Here is a 21,243-nt window from a genome sequence, read left to right as displayed (position 1 = left end):
TTACATAATTATTTTACAAATAGCGGGTATCTCCTTGCTTCTAGAGGATATTGGGCAAGACAGAGCAAGGTCTTGTACACCTCATCCCTGAATTTATGGATAACAAAATATTTATAAAAGTATTTCTAAAAGTGAAATCTTTGTGTTTTGTTGTCTGGACTGTTTAGTCATTTGATGACTGCCGTGCTGCATCAGTTTCTTCTGAGTCTAACATTACTCCATACCTATGTTAGCACGTTAGAAGTGTTACCAAATGTTCCTTTGACCAGTGTAGGAACCCAAGTGCCAGGGTGTACCCCAGAATGTGCTCTGACCTGGAGACTCTAACTCATGCCTCTGAAGTTACCTCCATCCCAGCTAGACCCAATACAAACACATTGATTTAATTACCATAATTCTTCATTTCCTGAATTGCCTGCCAAGGTTATTGGCAAATTCTTGCTTATATCATGCTCAGTAACCAGATTTCTGATGGCGTAACTTGTTATCTCATGACTGTCACTTAACACTGACTTCCAGCGATGCTTCACACTGATATTCAAGGACCTGCAATTCCTGTCACCATGGGCTGGGTTCTCCTTTGCTGGTTTAATACTTTCACCTGTGCTTACTATGACACTCAAAGCACAGTGAAGTAACTCCTCCACTGTTTAAAATCTTAGGTGAAATTCTCAAAACGATCTGTAACTACAAGTCTCAAAACCTACAGAGCTGCCACAAAGCTAGCTTTTCAAAGGGCATTTAGGCTTGGCAGGGGAATGAAGCCAAGTTTGATGTGCACAACTCAGTTAAGCACCCACGCTCACTCGGGAGTACCTGAAGAGAGCTAGGCATTTAGAATAGGTTACAGAAGCCAGAGTCCTACGGTGGTCACAATTAAATAGAGAAAAAATGCTGAAGGGAGGCATGCCACGAATGTACCCCTCTAGGAACAGCTTCCAGAGCTGACTCACCAGGGCACACATTTTACCTCTCTAGCTATCTAGAGAAACAGGTAAACGCATGCACACTGAAAGATTTAAATTATATCGGTGTCATGATCCCACTAGTTTTTATGAGCCCTGGTCTGCGTAAGAGGCCAGTAGAATTTCAGGGATCTCCTCTCCCCTTCTCTAGCGCCCTTCCATTTCCCACTGTATTTGAGCCCCTTGGAGAAGTCCTGAGCTCATTCCACAGTGCAGACAGCAGCACAAAGTGGCTCTGCCATGCTGAGACCCATCCCACATGCAGGCTCTGCAGATTTTTAGATGATGGCATATAGCCGAAATCCAGAAATCTTGGATGTTCAAGTGTAGAGAGTCCTGATGATGTGGCTTGAATACATGACTGTATGTTCTACCCTACTCGATGGTTCTGACAACCACCTCAGTGTGCAATAGGCCAAAAAGATTAAGAATGACTCTCTAGCCTAACTGCTCAAAAAGTTATCAGAGAGAGGGTGGCCTTGTTTCAACCATTGTTCCAAGATCTAATATCCAAAACACAGAGGAATATAGTCATCAAACTGGACCACAAGACCTTCTCCCAGGGCTGGTAGTAGGTAGGAAAGGAATTCAGCTTCAGATTTTCTGAAATTGTGCTCTAACCATTTAGCCACTGGAGAAAAGCTGGAGAGGAACTAGCACTGCCATCTCTTCTACCAAGCCTCCTTCACATATAACCTTCCCATTTTCTGTCTTGCTTGTACACCACAACTAAATTAGTTCCTAGCAGCCTTTTGCAGGTGGATAATGAGCAACCTCTGGCCAAACTACAAGATTACTAAAAGCAGTGTGAGCAGGTTGATGAAGGTGTAGCCTTGAGCTAATACAACCTTGTTGGTAAGGAAGGGCTCAGCAGTCTGGTAATACAACCATTTTGGTGATCTCAGGACCACAGCACAGCAAATTTGTGTCTGCCTCCTGTGTACTAACATACTGCAGTACCCCTACCTTACTTCATGGTTGTATGAGGTATCTATTGGTCTTGTACAGACCATTTTAGACTTTCAGATTATAAAGTGTCCAAAACATAATTTTCAGGAATTTTATATCCATAGCCTTTGGTAGCCCTAGCTCCTAAATCTCACTGAAGGTCAATGGGTCTTAAGTGTTTACACTACTCAGACATCTTGAAATTTGCTAACATATTTTCTTCTGGGATTCTTAGTAGTGTAATACATGGGATTCCTGCTCTCAGAGACCATCTTCCAAGTCCAGTATGAGCCTCCTGTTTGCAATCCAGCATTTGGTTAGCAGAAATTGCAGTTTCAGTCAGAAGGGCTATCCAGAACCTTCGATGAATGATTGCATTGCATAGTGTATGTAGGAAGCAGTCCTAGGTGGCAGATATATGCTCTAACCTACATTTATATTCCTGGGAGAACCTGCCAAAAAAACATGTCATCTGTGATCAGCTGAATTCCACCCATTTTAAAGACAAATTTCTCAGGCAAACCTCTTGTCCTGCATTCCAAATGCAGTTTCCAGATACCTAAAATTTGCTTAGCCCTGGCTTGCTTCAAACATATGGAGAGATTTCTCTGTTACAATTCACTACTGCTGCTGCAGGCTTTTTAACAAGGTAAACTCATCTAAATTGTCTCTTACCATACATGGCCTGTAAGGAAATGCTTGCCATTTTCAAAAGGCAAAGTCTGTTTGTGTGGATTGCTTTGATCATAAGAAGACTGGCCCATGATAACCATCTGGAATCTATACAGATGTTTAGTACGAGGACCATTGCTTATCCTACTGTACGACAACATTACATGGCGACTTCAAAGACAATGACCACAATGTTTTCAAATCACAGCCTTCCATGCACTCAATTATTATTTGTTACACGCACAAGAACACATACCCATATGTGATGTTCACAAAATAAACTGCAGTAAGAAATGATAAAGATGGAACAAATCTACTCAGGCTAAGAATGAAATGTTCATTCTGGAACAAGTTATGAGGCTCTTGTGCAGGGCTAACCTCCTTTGAAATCACATGGATATCAAGTTCCTAAAGCAAACATACTGAAGGCCAAGATACAAGTCTGCTTCAGGTTTCTTTTAGTCTAATTTCCAGTGAAGTTTACCCAAGTGAGAGAGAACACAAACACTGAAGCAAGAATACCCTACTCCTAAGGCAAAACTCACATGAGTTAAAATCAAGCACTCCATGGGATTCCCTAATGGACTTTTCACCAAAGCTCTTTAATGAGAGTAAGTTAAGAGATTCACAGACCTCTTGGTCATAGTTAATGAATGGCTCCCTCCATTGGGAGGGACAGAACATTCAAAATTCACCCATTTTGCTTGCTCTCAAGGTCATCTTTGCATTTCATTAGAGCATAGCTTACAGAAAGTCAACCAGACAAGACATCACTCTCCATGTAAGCTACTGCAATGGTTAATCACTCTCAGGGATAAAAGTGTGTATCAAAATTTGTCATTTGAGTTAGAGTGGCTTCAAATTCTAGTAACTGTTTTCATATTTGTGCTCTGGACATACTTCAGCAATACCATCAAACTGTCTCTCCCCCTTCACGCTAACCACTTTTTTATGTCTTGTTGCCAGCCAGAATAAGCAATGGCTTGGGTTCAACCCCATGGAGATCATAAGCAACTGAAATCAATTATTTCCAACACTCTGCTAAAGATACCTCTGATAGCATCAGTTATTAAAAACAAAACCAAGATCATGAACACATTCTTTAGCAAAGAAAATTAAATGTCCATGGTTTCTGCACAAAAGGAAATCTTGGGTATTGCTTATCTGGTTTTGTCTTTAAGAGAATGCCGTCTTTTGAGGAGAACTGCATATTGCAATTAAGAAAAATTAAACTGCTACCAAAAATGTCCTCTTTCAAAGATGTTCAGTTGTAAGCATAAAGTATAATAACATGGTGATTTTTTTTATCTAGATAAAGCTAAAATTGTAAATAAAAATATTTAATTGGCTCAACTGGCAACAGTTCCATTTAATTCCATTGGAATTTTGCCGTCAGAGCTATAAACATGTAGCTTTCAATAACACATGTTTAACTTACTCTTTCATATGAAGCCAGGAAGCAAATATGGATGAAGCTGTACTTTAGAATAGTGACTTTCCCAGTGACAGCTTAGCTATTTATTGTATTTTAATCATAGTGGGACGGAGTGAGTAGCAGTAACTTTTGTGCATCACTTCAGGACACATCATAAACTCAGAAGTCCACACAGTAGTAGAAGAACAACTGCACTTTCACAGCATCTGAAAGCTAGCAGTCCCTCAGCATAATTTTTACTATGGCTTTTACATTTTTCCTCACAGTTGAGAAAAATACCCCTGTATTATAAAAATAACTAAAAAAAAAAAAAAAAAAAAAAAAGAAAAAACCCACAGTGAATCTTTTCTTTTTTTATATTAATTTGCAGAAGTCTAACTACTTTCTGAGCACTCAGAAGCCAGACTAGTTATTTAAGTCCCAGTTCATAAACATAAAATCAAAACAAAAGATGTTTGAACTAGCTGATATGAAAATAGAAACCAGTGCAGTGAACTAGTTAAAATAAAAATAGGGATGAGTGCTGTGAATAATCAGTGTTTGAGTTTGTGTTTTTCCAAACTCCTCTATTTATGCAAATATGTAAGGGAGCAAAATCCTAGTAATCTATATGGGATTATGTACTATAGGGGCCTGATAACACAATGTGGCTTCCTTAATCTTTAAATCACCAGTCCAATTCAAATAGCCTGTTGGGGCACCAATGAAATGTTAATATTGCTAACAAATGTTGAGATTGCTAGAGATGTTTCTTTTCATGTCATTAGAAAAATGCAACAGATAAGACCACACAGTGTACAGCTAAAACAATAATCAACTAGGAAAACTAAATAACAAATGTCTTAGCGTGATCCTAATCCATTCACTTACATCTACATTGGAAAAAATAGATCTCAGCTGGCAACAGACACTGAGAACTGAATCTGTCAACAGAATGACTTATCTTTTCTCACTGAGGTGGTCTTTCTTGGAAGGACCAGCTCAGTGTCTTACTAGTGAGACAATACATCCAGGAATGGGACACCCTGGACCTAGAAGTTCAAGTGGAGGTTTTTAGCAAAACTCCAAGACACTGTCTCAGTCCAAGCCTCCTTCCAAAACATCTGATTAATGCTTGGCAGAGTGACAAGGTAAACGAGGGAAAAGAAGCTATTGGCCAGGCAAGTTAGCAGGGAAGTTGACTGATGTCAAGATCTCTCACTGCTGACGTTTTCCAGTAAAAAACTCTCTTTGGTGCATGATTTCTAACCAATTCCACACGCTGGTTTCAGAAGTTCCCCCTTCTCACAGACTGGGATGGAATGGGGGGTAGGCAGGAGAGGTGAGTAGGAAGAAACATTCAGCCTTCCCCCACCTTCCCTCTTCCTGTTCTGCCAGCACCTTGCCACTCAGCTCACTGGCAGTAACAGGTTTTTGCAGCATTTTCTGTATTTAAAGGTGGAGGCTGACTTTTCGGAGTTGCTAATCTGGCACTGGTTTTGAACATTATATTGACTTCATATACATCTAAAATGCTGATGACATCAGCAAAAAGAAACACATAGTTCATAAAAACCTCCAGGTGGCTGGCTGGAAATCTTCAGCACAGGACTATACATTGTGACTTGCTGAACAAGTTAAACACAAACAATGCTTCAGAGCACAGCAAGGGATGGGGTCTGAGTCCATTCACCCTCCTTGCTGTAGACACTGGAAACTAAGACCTTCTCCATCCAGAAGCAGAGCAATTTTAATCTGCTACTTCACTGTATGATATGTAGTCAGGAATCAAGTGAGAACTGGGAAGGCACAAGAAACTTCCAATCAATCTCCACAAGCATGAGAAACTAGTAAAAATAATTTTTACTTTTCACTGCTGCATTTTGGGGTTAACTTAGAGCAATTCCTTAGAAATGGATTCTGAGATATCCCAAGGGTCTGTACAACTCAAAAGGTATCTTTCTGTTAAATAAACTGCTACTACATCAGGCACACTATCAATCTAAAATTTCAGTTTCTTCTGAAGAAATTAAATCCTCAAGGACTAATAAATTATTCTATATTTTTCCCTAGGTTCTGAATGAGCTCCTTCCTCTTCCTTCCAGGTTCTGTGCAAGGCTCCAGTTACTTGAATATCCTAAAAGCCATTTTCACTCTGAATAAAGACAATTATTTTGTCTTTAAGTTTACACATAGATTCTTTTTTCTTAAAACAGTGTCATTTTAAGCTATAAGTACTGTAAACACTCCCAACATTTGGCATCACATTTTATAAAAATCTGCAGAGAGCTCTGGCTGACTGATTATAATTCTTGAATATGCTCGGTAAGAGCTTGCTCTCTACCAAGTATGAAACTCCCCACAAGCACTACCTGCCAAAATCAGTCCCTTCTAACATCAGTTATATAGAGAGAGAGGAAAATATATTCTTTTTTAATGTGTTTTTACCCTTTCTGTACTCATGCTATTGCCAATGCTGCTTCCCAGATATTAATATTATCAGCAGTGAGTTAACCCACATCATGTTTCTTTTAAATGACTATAGCTAATTACTCGGTGATTTCATAGTAGTACAACATGCTGGTCTGGGCCTCAGCACAACAAATACAATGGAAAAACCATGGTAAATGCCAGACAGGTTTCCCTTTTCATAGCCTGGCATTGTGGTTCCTCCATTCCTGAAGCCCCAGCAAAATATTCTGTGTGCTTAAACATTTCCTGCCTGAGAAGCCATTTAAAATACACTAGTATTTTAAGCAGCTACCCTGAAATCTGCATTCAGTCTCTCCAGGTCACCACTTTTAAAGTCAGTTCCTCACTTGCCATCTCTTCCAATTTTCTTTCCTACTTGCCTCCCACCCTCTCATTCCTTCTTTTTTCTGGACAGTGTCTGGTCTTTGCGCAGCTGGAGCAGGCAGCAGCATGACTGAGAGGCTAGTACCCTAAACCTTGCCTCTTTTTTCAAGAAGGTAATTAGAATTACAGTCTTGAGGGGAAGAAAGGACCCACTCACAGGTTCACTCAAAGACTTTCTTTTCAAAACAATGTTTTAACTCTAGTCATCATGGGTACTTTGAACTGGAACTATTAAGCTCCTGAACTGAACAGCCTTCATGGCAATTCATTTTTAAAAACCCAGTTAGCAGATTTTGTAACAGCAACACCAATTCATCGCTCTTGAGTATGACATTTGTCTCTTGGGGTTTTGGGCACTTCCTCATGTGATGGCCTTTAAAGCACTTTCACAATCATAGCACTACTACACAGTACTACTCAGTACTGCCTCTGTGAGCTCAGGGCTACTCTGGTATACTGAAGATTGCCAGGGTTACACAGAGAGAGAGTAAATCAAAACATGGAGCTTGCTCCTCCACAATGCTGGAGGAGGAAAGGAGAAAGGGATCTAGCCTACAAGTAAGAATACAGAGGAGAATTACTGTAAATGAACAGTTAATTGTATTACTTCTCTCTGATCTCACTGTAACTAGGATTGTTTTCCCTCTTCTTATCAACCTTGCTCCTTTCAGACTATCATAACTTAGAAATCTTGAGACTGACACATTTCACGTTTAGCAGAAAAGCTCAATCTTTCCCCAACACAAACCTGTCAGTTCTGCAGCTGACTTTCTCCAAAAGCTCCTTTGTTTATACATTTACAGCTCCAGCTCACTTCAGAGTCCTAAGATGAAAGCATGATGTGATGGGATGAGGCCAATTGAATGCCACCAATCTTCAGCAGTTTAGGCATTAAACCTGTGTCTGATCCTGCCAAATCACACCTGGCAAAGCCTGCATTACCTTCATGACTGAGTCTCCAGAGCTTTCACTATGGTCTGTGCTGAGCTCACCAGTCAACAAGTGAGAAAACTCTTGTTTTCATATTTAGACAGGAGACAAAAGCCATTATAATGTATCAGGAAAGGGAGGTATATTTTTATATATGTGGAGTACGAAGCCTACCTCTTTCTCCTGGTCTTCCTGGTTGACCAGGGCTTCCTGGAAACCCTTGCATGCCTGGTGATCCTTGCTCACCCTGCGGCCCTGGAGCCCCTGGCCGACCAGGCTCACCAGGAGGTCCTGCGATGGTTCGTGTTGAGACAGACTGGCTTGGAATCTGGTTCAGAATTGAGTTATATCTTGCCATATGACCTGTCAAGAAAAAAGTGCCATCGTTTTCAAGTTCCAGTGGAGAATCTGGTTCAGCTGAGTTTGAACAGAGCACTGGCAGGTTCTCAAGGCTGTGGTCTGTCATGCGGTGATAGTATGAAGTTGTACGCTTCTTGGTGGAGAAATAGTGTTTAGGGAGTACACAGAAAGTGGAAGAACTATTGTGTAGAATTTTATTTCCTTGCTCTGGTGGGCTTTTTTTGTATTTTATGTCTATAAAAATTTTAAATTGTTACAGCAGAAGCTTCTGTGTACTGTAATAGCTTGGAGACAATTCAAGCTTTTTTTTCAATGGCTGGTTTGGGTTTGTGTGGTGGGGTTTTGGTAGTGGGGGAGGGGCTGCAGGGATGGCTCCTGTGAAAAGCTGCTGGAAGCTTCCCTGGCTCCAAGACGGACCCACCGCTGGCCCAGGCTGACCCAGTCAGTGACAGTGGTAGCACCTCTGGGATAACATATTTAAGAAGGGGAAACCTGCAGCAGGGGAGGAGATTGGAATGTGAGAGAAACACCTATGCAGATACTGAGGTCAGTGAAGAAGGGGGGGGGGGGTGCCTGAGGAGCAGATGCCCCTGCAGCCCATGGTGAGACAACAGGCTGTCCCCCTGCAGCCCATGGAGGTCCACGGTGGACTGGATGCCCACCTGCAGCCTGGGGAGGACCCCACGCCGGAGCAGTTGGATGCCCCTGAGGATGGCCATGACTCCATGAGAAAGCTCGCACTGGAGCAGCCTGTGCCTGAAGGACTGCAGCCCGCAGAAGGGACCCACACCGGAGCAGTTCATGAAGAACTGCAGCCCGTGGGAAGGACTCACGTTGGAGAAGTTCATGGAGGACTGTCTCCCGTGGGAGGGACCCCACGCTGGAGCAGGGGAAGAGTGAGGAGTCCTCCCCCTGAGGAGGAAGGAGCGGCAGAGACAACATGTGATGAACTGACCCCAACCTCCATTCCCCATCCCCCTGCACCACTGTGGGGGGGTAGGTAGAGAATCCAGGAGTGAAGCTGTGCCCGGGAAGCAGGGAGGGGTGGGGGAAGGTGTTCTAAGGTTTGGTTCTGCTTCTCATTATCCTTGTTTTGATTTGATCTGCAGTAAATTAAATTGATTTTGTTTCTTCCCCAAGTTGAGCCTGTCTTTTGCCTGTGACCATAAGTGGTGAGTGATCCCTCCCTGTCCTTGTCTCAACCCATGAGCTTTTCTTTATATTTTCTCCTCATCCCACCAGGGCTGGAGGGGGAGGAGTGAGCGAGCGGCTTCGTGGTGCTTTGTTACTGACTAAGCTTAAACCACAGCAATGCTTTATGCTAATCAACTCTAGTTGGACATAAACCTAATTGAACATAAATCTAGTTGGAACATAAATCCTGACTGTCTAGCCTGAAACAAACAGATCCCCTTGGATGCTTTGAAAAGCATCATATTTTAAGTAATTGTGGCAGGAAAAGATCCATTCTAGAGATAGAAGCATATGAACTATTGATGTACTTACCCTGGATGAGTTGTTCACACACTTGACGAGCAACAGCACGCACCATTGCTTGGGACTGGAGATCACCCTGCATAATAACATCAGCAGTGTCATAACACAATTTTTTGCATCATTTCTGTCTTGAAAACACTTAAAACAATGGAAGACATTTATTTTCCCTGAGAGATTATATCCTCAGAGATGAGAAAAAAAGCCAAAGAAGTTTTGGGATTGACATGGTTCCCATTTCTGGTTTTAGCCAGCAAACAGAGGTCTGAGAAGACAACCTTAAGGTGAGATTTGGGGACATGCTTAATGACACACACTTCTCACCTTCAAAACATTAATGTAGCTATCTACAAGACAATGTCTGGAAAAGAAGAAAAGTTTGCTTGATTGCACAGAGAGAACTATTGTGCCTGTAAACATAGAGAAACATAAGCTGTTGGATAAAGCTTTTTATGAGACAGAAGGCCAGGCAGGAAAAAAATGGTAGCTAACGTGAACATAGACTTACCCGCTCACCCCTTTCACCCTTAGCTCCAGGAGGACCCTATGAAAAGATTCAATACAAAATTAATTCTCATTTTGTTCTCACTCAAAATTTTTAACACCTAAACATTGTCTCCCTTGCAGCACCACAGTAAAAGGAGAAAAAAATAAACAAGGAACAAGGTTTCAGGAGGTTCTGCGACAATAACGAATATACTTTTTCCATTTCAGTACTCAACAAAATGTTCACCTTTGGCAATTACATGGCAACAATGACTTTCTCTGGGGTTTGTCATGTACTGAATTCTCTTGTTTAATATGGCAGCATGGCTGAAATGGGTCTAATTATCACTGACTATAAGGAAGAGAGGGCTGATGGGAGACAAAATATCAGTCTGAAATTTGTAGCATTTTCTGCACCAGGACTCTGCATCCGCTATGAACAGAGTCAGCAACAGGATTAAACTGCACAGAAAATTAAGTATGACATTAAAGATAATATAATACTTTAATGATGGTAGGGTTCATTATGGATTGGAACAAGTTGTCTAGGGCAGTTACAACTTCACCAATGGAGGGTTTTGGGGTAGGCTACACATCTCTCAGGAACTCCTGAAGCGAGGAAAGGTCTGCATGAAGAGATAACCAGCTGACTGATGCATGGTTAAAGCACAGCTTATTCTATCCTGGGAAAGAAGAAACTCCTACAAAGACTTCAAGATTATTTCTAGGTCTTTTCTATTACTCTACCTTTTAGGAAAGACAGTTATTGAAGCTCAATAATTTTTCACCCACCCAGCTGTTTTTTTCAGAACTACTAGAGTCTAAACATTCACAGAAGAGTGAGTCTTACATGACTCACAGGAACATCTACACTCTAGGAAATTCAGTTCAATATCTGGAACATGTGTTTGGACAGGAACTGAATAGTCAGCATATTATACATTGATAGTAATAAGTTCCATAGCTCATCAAATCTCCTTAGTAGATTTCATGATTCCACTTAGAAACTATGCAGAACTAGGCATTAGGTTATTATCTTTGCTTATATATTATCAGTCATTTCATTTCCACTCAACCAAATAAAAATGCTTGCATTGGACTAAATCTCCAAAGCAAATTGGATTTTGAAAAAAAAGTAAATTCTGTTCTACAAATTGAGTCAGAAATACACACTGTCCCATTCTGATGTCTTTAAAAATTAAATTGAACATTCACTGTAACATATGGAAAAAAACTGAGCAGGCTTTATAATTAACCAAGTGGTCAAATGTTAAAATGTGAATACACAATATTATCTGAACTGTTACAGAGAAAAAGAGGTCCACTGTAAATCTTCTTTTATGTAATTTACACACTCATTTTATAGTTGTATTGCTTTCTCCTAGTTAAACTGGGTTTTTTAATAACAAAGAAAATAATATCTGAAAGAAAAACTTAGTATTACAGGTTTCTATACTAATTTTAGGTATACAGGGTGTAATTTCCCACTCAATGAAACTAATGGTCAAATTTATAACAACATTCTAGAACAGCCCTGATCATTAGTCAGTTGTCCTGATGTAAACCCAGAGTAACCACAAAAGCCAGTTTTTTATTCATGCAATATTTTCATAGTCTGAAAATCAGAACAATATTTTGGAAATATTCAGGTTAATAAATGGCATACTTTAATTGCCCAAGAGTTGCTTGAAGTGCAAAGGAAAAAAAAGGAGAAGGTAATTACACACAGACTACAAATTCACGTACTGTTACGTTTTTAAGTTCTGTGTTTTAATCTTGTGTTTTGACTCTGTAATCCCTATATTCCAAACATCGTATGTAAGATCAACAAATAAATTTAATTATGAAGAATGAACAAAGAAAGACCAATATGATGTTTTGCTCTAGCCACTAATTGCAAACAGATCATAAGCTATAAATATTGAGGAGTTCTGTAAAACAGTGAAGCCAGGATGAGAAATCAACTAATGCACAACAGCAAATATAGCAATATTAATTAATTTTACTCACAGGAGCTCCAACATCACCTTGTGGCCCCTGGCTTCCAGTAACACCTGGAACACCTGGAGCACCAGGTATGCCCTACATGGAAAAAGAGAAAGAAAACAGTGGTGATGACAATCAAAATCCATGAATCCTGATGAGAGAAATAACTGTGTGATGGAGAAGTGCACAAAGCAGACAGTACACAGACAGTTCTGCCAGTCAAAGACTGGAGATGCTGGGAGAGAGGACTAAAAAGTACATGTTGCAGGAAAAAGAGCACTGAAAGCACAAGCTGAGAAAAGCACTTGAGAAAAATGGACTTGTGTTGCTTTCAGAAACAGGTGCGGATTGCTGAACTGCAAGACTAAATCTTGTGACATTACTACCATGTTTAGGAGGGATGACTCAGAACATTCTTTGTAAAAAGAGCAGGATTGCTTGGAGAATACTCAACACCATCAGCAGGTTCACCTAACTTCTTAGATCTATCAAGGCGGCATTAATTTTGCCTGACTGCCCTAGCTGAGAAGGATGAGACCGATTCTGGAGGCAACATATGTCTTGCTTTGAAGGCTGAATACAGCCTCTGCCATTTTTCTTCATTACTCTATGAGAGCATTTGAATACCTGCACTCATCTCCAGCCTCCAAGCCAAGCAAAACTTGGTAGTTCACTTCAGCTAACAAAACTAATTGGAATTTCTTACGAAAAGAAAGTTATTTCAGATGTTAGGAGCACCAATTCCCTTTATATAATGCAGTTACTTGACTAAGAACAAGCTGTCAATCTATTGATGGAACAACTGTCCCCCCTTCCCACAGGAGACATTTTTTCTTGAGCTAAGTAAAAGTAGAAAGAAATTACACTGAACAAGCAGCTCTTTGCCAACCCCTGTGGTCATTAGAATTTTAACTTCCAGGGAGAACCCTTGGCCTTGGTCTATCCACTGACGCCTAGATAACAGTGATCTACAATCCCCCAAAATCCTGCAGATTTTTACAGTAATGAATTCCATGGGCAATACTCACCGTTGGTCCAGGAGGTCCTTGTGGGCCTGTGGGTCCATCTTTGCCAGGAAGGCCCTATAAAAGAGAAATATATGCAATTTTATTGGTTTTTCATATGTACTTCATGAATCTGTTCCACTTCATCTAGAAGATTTTTTCCTTTTTTTTTCCTTTTTTTTTTTTTTAAATTAATAACTGGTGGTAGTGGTTTCTTAGAAGAAAATTCCCTTATTTGCCCTGGGCAGAGTTTACTTCTGAAATGGAACTATAGCATAGCTGATATTTAAAAAAAAAAAAAAAAAAAAAAAAAAAATCCAACTAGTCTCACAATGCATCTGAAGTAAGAAGCAGCAATGCAAAACTCTTTGTACTGGCAATTTTCACCTCTGAGTGAATTTCAATTATAACACTGCTGTAGTGAGATAAATGAGAGCATTTGCTGTCAAGACTTCACCACCACAAGATGGGTTACACTTCTACATCTGTTCTCACTGGTTGCAACTACTCACAGTCCCACTGATTAAGTGCTGAAAGATGGCAACTGAGAGTCTATCTCTCTGCCCAGCAATACTGTACATATGTACTAGCTATCACCGAGGTCCTGATTCAGGAAGCAGCAGGAATGCTCATGTGGTTTACATTACGAACGTGCTTCAGAGCTTCCAGAAATGAGAGCCAAAAACTAAAGATAACTTGGAACTGGAAAGCAAGCAAATCATAGAAAAAAGACAGACCAGATGTAGAAGAAAATACACTAGTTAACAAAGTACTCTTGCAAATTAATCAATATGCACATTTTGTATCCACATGCTATAAAGCATAAGTTTCTGACCAGCCTGGTGATAAGTCAATTCTTTAATTACTACACAGCCTAAAAAGGAGAAATATGATCTTATCTCTGGCTCAAGACCAGAATATGGAGGTGAGAGCAGAAGGAAAGAAAGGGTTTGAAAGTGTTTATGCTGACGCACAGAGTAAAGAACATTCTAGGCCTCAGTATCTCATAGAGCTTCAGAAAAACAATTCATAACTTTTTTGTTTTGTACTTTTTTTCTGAAATTTTATTTCTGACAGAGTTTCAGTGATGAACATAGCATGAAATACTAGTTTTATCTTTTACATAATCTGGAAACTATGATTCAAACCTGCTATCATATGGCATAAAAAAACTGGTTGAGGAATATTATCTACCATGTACCTGGAAAGGATTTTTTTAAAATTCCACCAGAAGGGTGTTTTGATGATAAAATAAGCCACGTAGTCAACTCATATTGTGTCATCTATGCATCCTTAGTCTTGATAAGGAAATACTTTCCTATTTCACAGTGTAGCCAGATGGTTCCTGAAGCTTCAAGGACCAAAGCAGCTCCCCTATCACAGTAAGAACTAAAGCAAATGTAACAGCATTTAAGTGGCATTGAAATAAAGATACTAGTAGTGTCTCTATCACAGTAGTTTTAAGACATATACAGAGAAAAGATTGCAAGCCGGGCTCAATTAAGTAAATTTGCAACAGAAAGTGTGTTCAGTCTTCAAAATTGGTTTTTCTAGAGGAAACAGAATGATATAAGAAACTTTGAAATGCATTAAAAATTATAAAATAGGGTTTCTGATATTCTCTGGAAGAAGCCTTTAGTTATGAACAGTGTTTTGAAAAATTCAATGATAGCTATTCACAGTTTCATAATAACATGGAAGTCCCTAAAGGATAATGCAAACTAGACTTGTTTTTTAACAGTAAGACCTTCAGGAAGACTGATACCTTCATATTTACAAGTATGTTTCACTTTTCAAAGAAAAGATTTAAAATCTGCATTTATTTTTGATCAGTCCTAAAGCAGGATGAAAACTGGTTGGACCCTCTAAAGGACTTAATTTAACTAGGAGGGAAACGGAGAGCTTTCCACTGACTTCTACGATCTCGTGTGGATTCACACAAGCTTCTAAAGAAAAATAACGTGGTATGTCCCTCCCTTGTCCCGTCCAAGTCAAACAGTAGAACTAACAGTATGATCAGAACTACTACATTTTCTTTGAATATGTTTCACTCTTTCTTTCTTCTGAGCAGTATTCTTGCTCTTGGCTGCTCAAGAATCATCTCCTGTCTATTCTCCTAGGATTCATTTTCTCTTGGCACTGTGTCTATATCACTTGTCCACAAAAAATTGCCTCCTACTGTATTTGTTAGATGTGAAAATTGCTATTTATAAATGAAGTCCAAGAGAGGTTGGGTTCAAGAAGGAGCATGGCAATACCTATTCTCTCGTGCAGGTAGAAGACCAAAGATACTTGTTTGTGCTGCCAACAGGGTTTGAAGATGATGTTACTCAGACCATCTGATGGCCAGAATGGATCTGATACTCATTCTGAAGTTGTGAGTAGTAAGCAGAGGGGATTAGTAGGTACCACGAATTTGGCAGGAGAACTAGGAACGTATTTCTTCTGGCTCTTTCTCCCATTATTTTTGGTCTGTGTAATGTAGAAGAAAATAGAGCACTGTGAGAATTCATGAAGTTGTATTCAGACTACTGAAGCCTTAAAGATGTTATTTACGCTCCCATTTATTGAAGTCTCATCTTTGCTTATCCATCTCCAGAATGACTGGGGGAATTACATAGCACAACAGCACTTTCTCTCTGATGCAGTCACATCCAGGATAGGAGTGACTCTGTACACAGCCACTGAATCTCCTCCTTGAAGCTGTATGTTCAAGAGCAGGATGGGACATATTTTGATGTGTGACCTCAGATGTAGGGCAGTCTAGAATCAAGATGTATATTATTTTGGAAGGTTAACTTAAATCGGGGCATATTTTGCTAATGGCATGAAAAACAGTTACGGAGAAACAGTGTAGCTATGACAGAATTTTTTATAAGGGGTTTTATTTGCCAGAATACAAATGGCATTACAGAATGTAGGCACCACCTAAATCCCAGTAAAATCTGAAGTCTGCTGAAGTCAGTGGAGACTGCTGCTGACTTCACTAGAAACTCTTTAGCTTTTGGTAGCCTGGAATTTGTTTGGGGTATTTGTGGAGAGGTCAGTTTTGAAGTAGGACTAGACAGTGGCAAAACCTCAACTGAAGCTACTGAGCCCAGGCTTGAAGGATTTTCATGCGCTACCTTTAAATGTGTCTAAAATAATCCTGCAGCCTGGGACCCATGACTGCTTCATCCTTAATTTTTCTTTTTCTGATGAAAATTAAAAAACAAACGTTCCTCATTTCAAGATAAACCACCGTGACCATCAGAGAAATACTACTAAACACTATCTCAGTGTATTAATCTGAGATGTAGCTTGCAAAAGATTTTGCACCAACGTGAGCTATTTTAAATTAAAGCTAACCCAGAAAAAGAGCAGAAGGGGGGGGGGGTAGTTTGAAACTTTGTTCAGAACACACAGCCTTTATTTAATCAAAATAGGCTAGTTCTGTCTTAACACACAATAATGCTGACTTAGCATTTCCTCTCTTCTTTGTGAAACTACCAGTGCCATCTACAAGCTGATAGTCTGAAATTATTTTACTATTAATTCTTTTATGTTCTTATAAAATATATTTCTTGCATATCTTTTCTTAATCAGTCATATTTCTCCTCCAGTCCTTGCAGTGTGCTATTAAGATTAACGTCTGGAAGATAATACTCCTTTCCTTGTGTTTCTTTGTCCCCTTTGACTATGCCTTTGCTTGTAAATTAAACAAGTCCTTAGAGAAAAAGATGTGACACAGCTTATACATGCATAACTGCATTTCTGTGGCTTTGTGGAAGAAAACACAGGATTTCTAGGGGACAACAGGTTGAACATGAGTCATCAGCATGGCCCTGCAGCAAAGGCAGACATCCACAGTCTGGCTGTAGAGGCAGGTTCAGGAAGTGCTCCTTTGCCTCTATTGAGTGCTTTTAAGACTACCTCTGGAGTGCTGTGTCCAGTTTTGGTATCCCCAGTACAAGAAAGACTGATGTACTGGAGCAGGTCCAGTGGAGGGCCATCAAGCTGGTCAGGGGTTGGAGCACAGGACATAGGAAAAGAGGTTGAAAGAAGTGGGTTTGCTCTGCTTGGCAAGCTTATTGCTGTCTAAACTACCTAACGAGAGGAAAAAGAGGTGTAACCACTCTTCACAGAGAGGGACAGCGATGGGACAAGAGGCAACAGACAAAAGTGGAAACGGGGGAAATTATGATTAGACATTAGGAAAAAAATGCTACAATGAAAGTGGTCAAATAAATACTATCCTGGATTGCCCAGAGAGATTGTGGAATCTTCATACTTGGAGGTGTTCAAGGCTTGACTTAATATGGACCTGAGCAACCTGAACTGATCAGACCTGTTTTGAGAAGAGTGTTAGACTAGATGACCTCTGAAGGTCCCTTCTAACCTTAGTTCTATGATTCTATATAACCCACTAAAACAGTGTGCATTTAAACTGCCTACTGGAAATGGCTTCTGATCTATGCTATCCACTGAACAATGTGCTGGAAGAGTTGTAATTGGCCCAGTCCAACACTGCCAAGGGGAATGATAAGCATTAGACTGCGTAGGTCACTAACCAATGCTCAAAACCATGTTGGGGCAATATCTAATTTACTAGTCTAGACACAGGCTTTGTGTTTCACAGCTGGTCTTTTTGCCCTCCTGCTCTGAGAGTAAGTTGAACAGGAGCCATTAGGAGCTGAAGAAATGTTTAAGAGACTGAATCATCCTCTTTATCATTTAGGGATATCTTACTGCAGACCAGTGTCTTCAAGCAGGGAAAGGAAGGTCAACGCTTCTGGACTCCAATCTAGCTGCAGCAGCTGAGCAAGAGAAATCAATCATTTGACATTTCAACTCTGTGGTGCCACCCTTAGCAGACATATAGAGAAGCACATCCAACACAGCTTCCTCCAGAACTTTTTACCTGCTAAATAAGAACGATGCCGCTTTACCAGGCAGAAGCTTGGCCAGGAGAAGACAGCCCTGGGCAAACCCAGTGACAGTGAGCAGTGACAACGTCACAGGCACAGGAGATACAAACTTGGGATTCAGAATGATGGAGATCCCTCCCTACATTGTGTCATCAAGCAGAGCATGCTTGCCACTCAGGATGATATACTAGGATTCTCTTGTCACAGCTGTGTAGAACTGTCCTCTTGGGTGGCCTGCACTTTGCAAGAAATAACAGGGATTGCAATTTTGACCTGACCTTGGTTTGTAGCCATGGACATATGGGAAAGGAAAAACTTTTCCTCCCTCTACCTACACATCTCAACAAGGGTCAGTCCCAGTCTCCTTCCAAACTTTATACTCTTGGCTGAAAGAGTATAAGCACAAGAGAGTCTAATTACTGTCTACATAGTCACCAGAAACATGATGTCAGTTTGGATTCTCTCTTATGTGCAGTTCAAGCTATATCTTTCAACATGATACGCTTGGGAGAGTTGGTGGAGAAACAGATTCTGTTCTCTTTAGTAAAACCTCTCTATACTGCCAGCTACAAATATAAAAACACAGCAAGAGAGGACACCAAACAACCACAGCCCCAGCCATGAAATAAAAAGAAAGCATTTTGTATTTTACAAAATCTTTTATGACACTCGTTTATAACTGGAAGCTGATGAGAGGGGAGGGGACTGTTCCTCGTGTGGAGTCTGAGATGTACATTTAAACCAGTTACCAGACAGGTATAAAATATTATCACGCATATTCAGAAAGTTTGCGTTATTATCAGAGAACACATTTTTTACTCTGATTCAACCTTCCCACGGTATTTTTATTACATTGCACTCTTTTTCATAGGGAGGGTATTTCATTACGAAAATGATCTTTGCATGAATTCACACAACTGGCAGCAGAGATGGTCTATCTCTTAATGAGGTTCTAAAAACCAAGAAAAACAAATAAACTAGGGACTAAAAAGAAGTTCAGAAATATAAAAAGAACCTTTATAGATTAATTGTTGAATTAAAACATTAAGAGGAAAAAAAAGACCTTTTCTCAACTGATTTAAAAAATAAAAACAGAAATAATGAACACTAGAAATCAAAACAAAAAGGAAGGAAAAAGAACTGTAAAAGTTAAGTGATTCCAACTACCAGCAACTGGAAGGAAAAACCTCCATTCCAGGACTTCTTGGGTCTAATATCACATTATCCCCAGTTCAGCAAAGCTCTCACAGATCTCCCAATAAGTATCAGTCCCATGTTTACCTCCCATTAAAATCAGTGTGATTTAGCCATCTGTTTAAGTACTTTACAGCACCGGTACCACTATAATTAAAATATTTCAATGAACAATAAATACTAAAGAGGAAATGATAGCTAAGCTAAGAATAACATAGAAAATCTCAGTTCTAGTAGTGTAATAGCTGCAAAACAGTTTGGCATCTTGGCTAACAGGAGGAAGCCCAACAAAGGGAACATTATACAAAAAGGCAATTTACTTCTCAGGAATTTTCCAGTTCCCCTTTGCTGTTGCTGTAGTTATGCCCTTTAGAATTATGCCTTTCTCAAGCACTGGGCCTTCAAAGAGACTGCGGTGAAATCATTGGTTTGAATCTTTACCCATTAAAAGCAATTTTATGTTGTCATAACTTCACAGGAATCAAATGAGTTACAACACCATAAAATTAGTATAACAGAATTATTTGTTGCCATAGAAATAATTACTGCCGGACAATATTGCATAAGGGTCGTACAGAGACAATATCAGGCTAACAGACCTAACTTTATGAGATCTAGGTTATTTATCCAGCTCCTTTGATTAATACCAGAAGAAAGTGAACACGTGAACAATTATTACCATACCTATAAAAAACGGCAATTTGTGTAATTGCCCTACCTTATTATAGACAACACTGGGGTCTTCTACAGAATAAGCAATGCATGATCTTTCCAGGCTGTATCAAAAGCCTTTGCTGCACTAATCTTCCTGCCAGCTTTTCTCAGAAATACCATCTCTCTGCAACAACCTGCTGACTTCCACATGTGGGAAAACTAGACCATTTCTGAACTGCTGGCTGACATCAAGACATGACTGAGGGCATTCACTACTAAATATAAAGTTAAGTACAGAATAAAGTAAAACACAGAGTTCTCTTCTCCTTGAATTGCAGGATGCTCAGTGTCCCTCATGACCAGGAATGCTGAAAGAGGAAGCACACTCACATGTACAGCATCTAGCACCAAGTCACCTCAGCCTAACTATGACCAAGATTAGACAGCAGAGTAGGAAAAATCCAAACGTCCATCAGGCTCCAGGTCTTTATTAACCTGAAGATGAACAGGTGACACAAAGCTTGGGGAATTTAAAGGGAAAAATTCCAATGCAGTCAAAAAGACGTCTTTAAAAACATGCAAAAATGAGCTTCCATACAGAAGAAAGCATCACAGTATTATAAAGTAGGAAAAGGAATATATTTACCTTCTTATTTCACTACAACTTAATTGAAAATTAGAAGGCTATTCATCTGATGATAATGTTGTGTAAGTCTTTATCTTAATAAAATTACTTTCTTTTCTTGATTTTAGAGAAAAAAACATGTATGCATTGCCCAGATTCTCCAGTAACTTCAGTGGAAACTTCTATACATAAATATATGCCAATATTTATATTCATAATACTGAGCTCAAATACACATTTCGCTATAGGGATGTTTTTTTATAACAAGGTCCAGATTTCTCTGAAGTTCAAGTTACATTAAAATATCCAAAAAAGGATCATGAATATGTAAATCTTGTTCAAATGAAACTGAAAAGTCATATTTAATAAACTTCTGCTGTAGACAGTAACCTAGTATTATGCTAACAATAACTTTCCAGTGCCTGACTAATAATGAAACAAAAGTCTCCCCCAAGGAGACAGGGAGGAGGACTTATAGGTTTAACTGCACACATGAATATGAAAATTTTTTTACTGATTCCTAGACAGACTGTAAGTATCTTCATTTGTTCTACCAGAAGCAGAATAAGGTTGACTAAATTTTGATATTATTCTATACCTTCTCCTTATGTCACCAGTTTCTACAGGTATTGTTTTACATTCAATATTAAATCCCCTTGTAGTTGTCTCTGTTATTAATTAACTAGCTAGAAAGCAAATTTAGATCACTGCATTGGATTGCATGCTAATTATATACCATTTAACTACC

At 39.6% G+C, this 21,243-nt stretch overlaps 1 protein-coding gene across 8 annotated transcripts in view; it reads right to left on the bottom strand.

Annotated features, from left to right (window-relative positions):
• COL14A1 (collagen type XIV alpha 1 chain) overlaps window positions 1-21,243 on the bottom strand; it is a 126,106-nt gene that overhangs the window by 5,305 nt on the left and 99,558 nt on the right. For all 8 annotated transcript variants that reach the window (XR_011324122.1, XM_069779969.1, XM_069779970.1 and 5 more), the window contains 5 exons: window positions 13,140-13,193; window positions 12,136-12,207; window positions 10,148-10,183; window positions 9,652-9,718; window positions 7,960-8,148 (listed from right to left, as the gene is read on the bottom strand). Coding sequence is in view for 7 of the 8 variants with exons in the window: in XM_069779969.1 (XP_069636070.1) it covers window positions 7,960-8,148; window positions 9,652-9,718; window positions 10,148-10,183; window positions 12,136-12,207; window positions 13,140-13,193 (418 nt within the window). In the remaining variant the exon portion in view is untranslated. The remainder of the gene's footprint in view (window positions 1-7,959; window positions 8,149-9,651; window positions 9,719-10,147; window positions 10,184-12,135; window positions 12,208-13,139; window positions 13,194-21,243) is intronic.

The sequence above is a fragment of the Haliaeetus albicilla genome, chromosome 3 (genome assembly GCF_947461875.1).
Source record: "Haliaeetus albicilla chromosome 3, bHalAlb1.1, whole genome shotgun sequence".
Taxonomy (NCBI): domain Eukaryota; kingdom Metazoa; phylum Chordata; class Aves; order Accipitriformes; family Accipitridae; genus Haliaeetus; species Haliaeetus albicilla.
This window is presented reverse-complemented; position numbering and strand designations above follow the sequence as displayed.